This window comes from Triticum aestivum, unplaced genomic scaffold, assembly GCF_018294505.1.
Source record: "Triticum aestivum cultivar Chinese Spring unplaced genomic scaffold, IWGSC CS RefSeq v2.1 scaffold19435-4, whole genome shotgun sequence".
Lineage (NCBI taxonomy): Eukaryota > Viridiplantae > Streptophyta > Magnoliopsida > Poales > Poaceae > Triticum > Triticum aestivum.
In genome coordinates this window covers 417,697-423,651 of record NW_025228059.1, presented here as the reverse complement: position 1 = coordinate 423,651, position 5,955 = coordinate 417,697, and the positions used below count along the sequence as shown (strand labels likewise).

At 46.6% G+C, this 5,955-nt stretch overlaps 2 protein-coding genes across 2 annotated transcripts in view; one reads left to right on the top strand and one right to left on the bottom strand.

The window, feature by feature from the left end:
• The first annotated feature begins 327 nt into the window (after window positions 1-327).
• On the top strand, window positions 328-3,369 carry LOC123172998 (uncharacterized). The gene is made up of 3 exons (XM_044589871.1): window positions 328-1,672; window positions 2,152-2,238; window positions 3,028-3,369. Exon 1 carries the CDS (start codon window positions 438-440, stop codon window positions 1,659-1,661), a length of 1,224 nt encoding a protein of 407 aa, XP_044445806.1. The 5' UTR covers window positions 328-437; the 3' UTR covers window positions 1,662-1,672; window positions 2,152-2,238; window positions 3,028-3,369.
• Window positions 3,370-4,729: 1,360 nt separating this feature from the next.
• LOC123173000 (uncharacterized) overlaps window positions 4,730-5,955 on the bottom strand; it is a 5,403-nt gene continuing 4,177 nt past the window's right edge. The window contains exon 3 of the mRNA XM_044589873.1: window positions 4,730-5,149. The gene's annotated coding sequence lies outside the window, so the exon portion shown is untranslated. The remainder of the gene's footprint in view (window positions 5,150-5,955) is intronic.

Here is a 5,955-nt window from a genome sequence, read left to right as displayed (position 1 = left end):
GGGCTGCCACCGCTAAAGCCCACCGTCTCGCCTAAGAGCAGGCATGTGTCGCCCGACGCTTCGTTGGGCCCCCCTCCTCCTTCGACTCCTCCTCCACCTTCTCTGGACTCCGACGACCCCTCAAACGATGACTCTTATGTCGTCTTCACCATGTACTACTGCCGCCCCTCGAGATGACAAGGGGAAGGACAAGGGCAAGGGCAAGGCAAATCAGTGGAAATCTTCTCCTTTGACAGGTTAAATTCGTAGTACGACGACTCACATTGAAATTAATTATCCAGACCAGTCAAACATTTTTTTTCTCCTAAACCCACTCGCTTGCTTCGCACACCACACACCGGAATTCCCCACACACCACATCACACCGCGCTCACTCCCCCAACCCTAATCCCCATTCCTCTCCACCCCGGCGGCCGTCGATCGGCCGCCCGCCCGCCATGGCCGAGCCGGCGCGGCACCTCGCCGACGAGATCCTGGAGGAGATCTTCATTCGCCTGCCCACGCCAGCCGCGCTCGCCCGCGCCTCCACCGCCAGCCCCCGTTTCCGCCGCATCATCACCGAGCGCCCCTTCCTCCGCCGCATCCGCGCTCTCCATCCGCCGCCACTCCTGGGATTCGCCGTCGACAAGCGCGCCTTCCACCACGCGCAGGAGCCTCATCCCTCCGCCCCGCTTGCCCGCGCCCTCGCCGACGGCGCGGATTTCTCCTACTCCTTCGTTCCCGTGCCCCAGCCCCAGCCCAACCAGGAGTTGCTCAGCCCCTGGTACCACCGCGACATCCGCGACGGCCGCGTCCTCCTCGAGCGCAGCTACCTGTTCGGCGCGGGTGCAGCCTTCACAGACCTCGCGGTGGGCGATCCCGTGTCACGGCGGTACGTGCTGCTCCCGTCCATACCCGAGGAAATGGCCGTCCAGCAAGAGCGCCTTGTCGAATTCGGGCCCATGCTCGGTCCCGCTGGCGAGGATGGGGATGATACCTCGTTCACGGTGATCTCCACGGCGGGCTACAACAGCAAGTTGGTCACATTTGTCTTCTCTTCGGTCACCGGACAATGGTGTGTAGCTGCATCTCCTAGCTGGAGCTCTTTGGGCACAGCTGCGCCCACTTGGAAAGGCATTTCCAGCTTCAGCTACTTGCGTGGCCGCTTCTACTGGGGAGCTCTTTGGAAAGACAAGCTTCTCGTGCTGGACACACGCACAATGGAGTTTTCCACACTGAACATTCTCACAGGCTACCATATGCAGCTTCTAAATCAGCCTGGCCTACCATACTGGTCTACCATTGTTGGTGGTACAAACGGAGCGCTTGAGATGTTTACTCCTGTCGGTGATTACCGTTCTACCTCGCTGCATCATACCACCCAACAGAACAACGGCGAGTCATCCAAAGAGTGGAAGCTCAAAAATGTCATAGCGTTGCCTCCCGGATCTCTCTATTTTACTGTGGGTGCAACTGAGGGATTCTTATTCCTTCGAGGAGCTCAGTTGGTTGAGGATTCATATGGGTTGTTGCCCAAGCATAACAGTGTCGATTTTTATTCTCTGGATGTCAAGACTTCAGAACTTAAGAAGGTCTGCAGGGCAACAACACACTTTGATCATCCCAATGTTGTTCACTCATACTTTGGCTTCCCACCATCATTGTTCAAACCGACTCTATGAACTACAAAGCGGTAAGCCTCTTCTCATAGTAGTGTTTATACTGTTGGGGATTCTCTCCTATGAAGTTGCAAATGGCAAGCTTATCTGTTTGTATTTCTGAATTATGGTGCTTTATTGTCCTAATTTGTAACGCATAAAGTTAACGGTTCATGCTACTGGGAGAACTTATCAAACCATGAAATGGTGCATGTTCTGTTTCTGCATTGATCAGCATTGTCATGTGACTGCACAAATAAAGATGAAACAATTTCCTGCGAATCCATGAAAATAAGTAATACGGAGTACGTAAAAATGATTTAAGTGTTGGTTTTTGTCTAATAATGTAATGATGCTAAGATGACTTGCCTTTGGGGCTTCTGGCACAAATTCAGCAATGGTGAAGCTGATGTTTACTGTCTTGAGTCATACATATTTATGAGAATAACTCCAATAGCTTTTCCTTGAAGAATGATGCAAAATCGTTTGACTGATGATATTGCTTGCCCTGCAGGTTACATCATGGTGACTGAAATGAAGAAATGTGTTATTGGGTGTAGGCTCTTCTATTTTGTATGTTCGAGGCGGAGATTGACTCAAGGTACATTGGTGTGCTCTGAAAATTAGTACTTAACTTGTGGTTCCTTTAATCTGCTGCTTTCCAAGCAAGCATGTTTAATAAGTTTACATGTGAACTCAGCCTGCTTGCATATTGGTGTGTGCACAAGTGTGCGTGCGTTTGGTTATCTTGTGTGTTGCATCAGGCACTTAGGTTTCAATGCTATTTTTGCTTATGTTCCATGATGCCCCCATTGTGCTTATGTGTGTGCACGGAATTTCCATCTGGTTCTGAGCTCAGTCTTTTAAAAGTTTGTTCTGATTAATGGATGTTGAATCGTTACAGTATTTAATGAGGCAGCTCCTGCTTGTTGAACTGCACCTGCATAAATAGCTGTTTCATTTACGTTCTTTGAGATGATCAGGACAGGCATGGGTAAATCAATGCCAATGCATTAGCATGGATTTCGCCTCTACACATCGCCGACTGCCTTTGCTTTAAGATTCTTAAACTTTCTTTTTACTCCGGTGGTCTGCATGGAAATGTTGCATGTTCTGTTTCTGTATTGATCAGCATTGTCATGTGACTGCACAAATAAAGATGAAACAATTTCATATGAATCCGTAAAAGTAAGTAATACGGAGTAGTTGGTTTTGTCTAATAAAGTAATGATGCTAAGATGATCGCCTTGGGGCTTCTGACACAAATTCAGCAATGTTGAAGCTAATGTTTACCGTTTTGTGTCATACATATTTATGAGAATAACTCCAATATCTTTTCCTTGAAGAATGATGTGAAATCATTTGACTGATGATATTGCTTGCCCCGCAGGTTACATTCTGGTGACTGAAATGAAGAGATGTGTTGATGGGTGTAGGCTCTTCTATTTTGTATGTTCAAGCCGGAGATTGACTAGCATGCACCGGTCAGCTGTGAAGCGCACTTGTAGGAATTCGTTGCTCTATCTGTCAACTTGCGTCTATCATCTGGTTTCCATGGGCACCCGTGAACTGGCATGAAGGTTGAACACACATTGGTGTGCTCTGAAAATTAGTACTTAACTTGTGGTTGCTTTAATTTGCTGCTTTCCAAGCAAGCATGTTTAGCAAGTTTACATGTGAACTCATCCTGCTTGCATATTGGTGTGTGCGCAAGCGTGCGCACGCTTGGTTATCTTGTGTGTTGCATCAATGAGTTAGGTTCCGCCGCTATTTTTGCTTGTGTTCCTTGATGCCCCATTGTGGTTCTGAGCTCAGTCTTTTGAAAGCTTGTTCTGGTTAATGAATGTTGAACTGCTTCGGTGTTTAATGAGGCAGCTCCCACTTGTTGAACTGGACCTGCATAAGTAGTAATAATAGCATGGATTTGGCCTCTATACATCGCTGCCTGCCTTTGTTTGCTTTTAAGTTTCTTAAACTTTTTTTTTACTCTGGAGGTGTTTACGAAGAAACACTTTGTGCCTGACGCTAACTTTGTAAAAGGAATGAGCTCTTCAGATTTGAGTGGTAATAGTATTATTAGCTCTAGTTTTATCTGCACAAGGTCTCTGAGTGTTATACCAGTTGCTTCAGCTCTGGCACTGGCAGGAGCAAACTCCGGTTGTAGCCGGGAGAAAAACAGAATGCAGTACGGTTTCAAATTTTAACTAAAACCACAACAAGAATTATGGAGCAGAATGGGTAACACCGCTAAACCGCACGAATTACTTGATTTAGTTGCCTTATTTTCTTTGAAAGGTTAGATTCGCAACACATCCATCTATATGGTACTCCCTCTGTAAACTAATATAAGATAAGAATGTTTAGATCACTACTTTAATGATCTAAACGCTCTTATATTTGTTTACGGAGGGAGTAAATCGTAGGACAGGACCACCATCGAAAAATGAAAAATAGGGGAAACTGTCACAATATTATTTTTCTGCATACATTTCGATCACAGTTGTACAACAACGTGAGCATTTTATTCTAAGATGCTTTAATGTCAGCATTTTATTCCAAGACCTTTAATGTCAGAATCAGTGCGCTCGGGATTTTTTTTTAAAGCACGATATTATATTCTTTTTTTGCAACAGAAACATTCTCTAGTTTTTGTAGAAATAGGGTAATCTCTCTACCAGCTAAATAAGTAAGACAAAAGACAAAATGTGCAAATTAGATAAGAACTGAACCAAGCATGCAAAATTTTCGTAGTGCTTCATACGGCAAGGTCTTCAAAACTATGTTTTAGTACAAATATAATTAAGGAATATAGTTCCACAACGGAAGTGCCCTTCTACAGCAACAAAGCTATCCTGCTATCTTCTTCAGACACAAATTTTAACTCCCAGTGCGTGCACGTACGAAATAGGAAAAAGAACATCATATGACAAAACCTAAGCAAACAGATTTACTCCCTCCGTTCCTAAATAGAAGACCTTTTGAAAATTCCAATATAGACTACATACGGATGTATATATACATATTTTAGAGTGTAGATTCACTCATTTTACTCTATACATAGTTCATATGAAAATCCCTAAAAGGTCTTATATTTAGGAACGGAGGGTGTAGATTTGAAATCTCAACCTGACACAACATGGGACCAAAAAATAAGCATAGATTCAACCATAAGTACTGCATGCATGGCTGACAGGTAAAGGAACTGCATCAACGTGCTTGCTTCCTCCGAAGAAGCAAAACGAATCCAACGCTAACTGACAGGATACACACTGACCATTAACCCAAGCAAGCCACCGTGACTTCATTTCAGCTGACCAACGCATAGAGAGATTAGAGAACAGACACTAAGGCAGCAAATTAAGCGACGAGGTCCTACGAGCCAGACTTCACAGTTGACCATTACAGAGGGTCGATTTCCACGTGGAGCACAGCGTACAGAACAGATGAAACCACAAGCGCGCTGCCCATTTCTGCGTCTCTCAGCAAGCCACCAGAATGCAATCCTTAGATACCTGCGGAGCAACCAATTTCATCAGTGGAGAAGTCGTTGAGGTTTTATCGACTCAGACAACAGTAAGCTTCACTAGTCGTAGAAATTGGGCCACAAGCTCCAAAACTGAATCGTCTCTGCATTATTGGATAAACCCAACATTAGAAACATAGAACAGCTTCAGGATAACACATAGTTTTCACTGCCATGCCTTCGACACTTAGTGTTAGCATATTCTTAAGTTTTGCCCGCATCTGGTATTCTGTTCTCAGTGAAGGCTAGAAGATTAGTGCTTCAAATAACAGCATTTCAGGAAAGTAGCAAACACCCCAAATGTCGGGGGGATGAACCCCGGGCAGGCAACGGAACCCGGATCCTTTTCAAAAAAACATCGGGGCCGGCATCGCCCCTCAATCCGGCTTGCCCCCCGCAACCCGGCCAGGCCCACTGGCGCATGCCAGCCAGCCCCGCCAAACCAAGACTTTCTCAACAAGCAAGTGCCCTCATGGGATGCTCCTCAACCCGGCCACGGCTCAGCTCCCGTCCCATCCAAGGCGTACGGCGCATCAAGTCCCCGTAAAGGAGATGGGCATGGCTACAGTGTCCACCAACTCCACTGACCGGGGTGAGCGTGGCAACAGTGCCCCACCTACCCCGCTGACCAGGGCCGACATGGCAACAGTGCAATCCAGTCCTGCTGACGCAAGCCGATGACGACCAGGCGATGCGCCACTGTAGCCGAGTCGGCCCAACCACTCCGTGACGCAAGACTAGATGAGGAACAGTGCCCCCTGGCACACGGGGCCTGCACCCGGAGAACCCTGCGGG

Bases quoted from the DNA above. Each gene is read 5' to 3' on its own strand.
- LOC123172998 (XM_044589871.1), top strand. From the start codon at position 438: ATGGCCGAGCCGGCGCGGCACCTCGCCGACGAGATCCTGGAGGAGATC.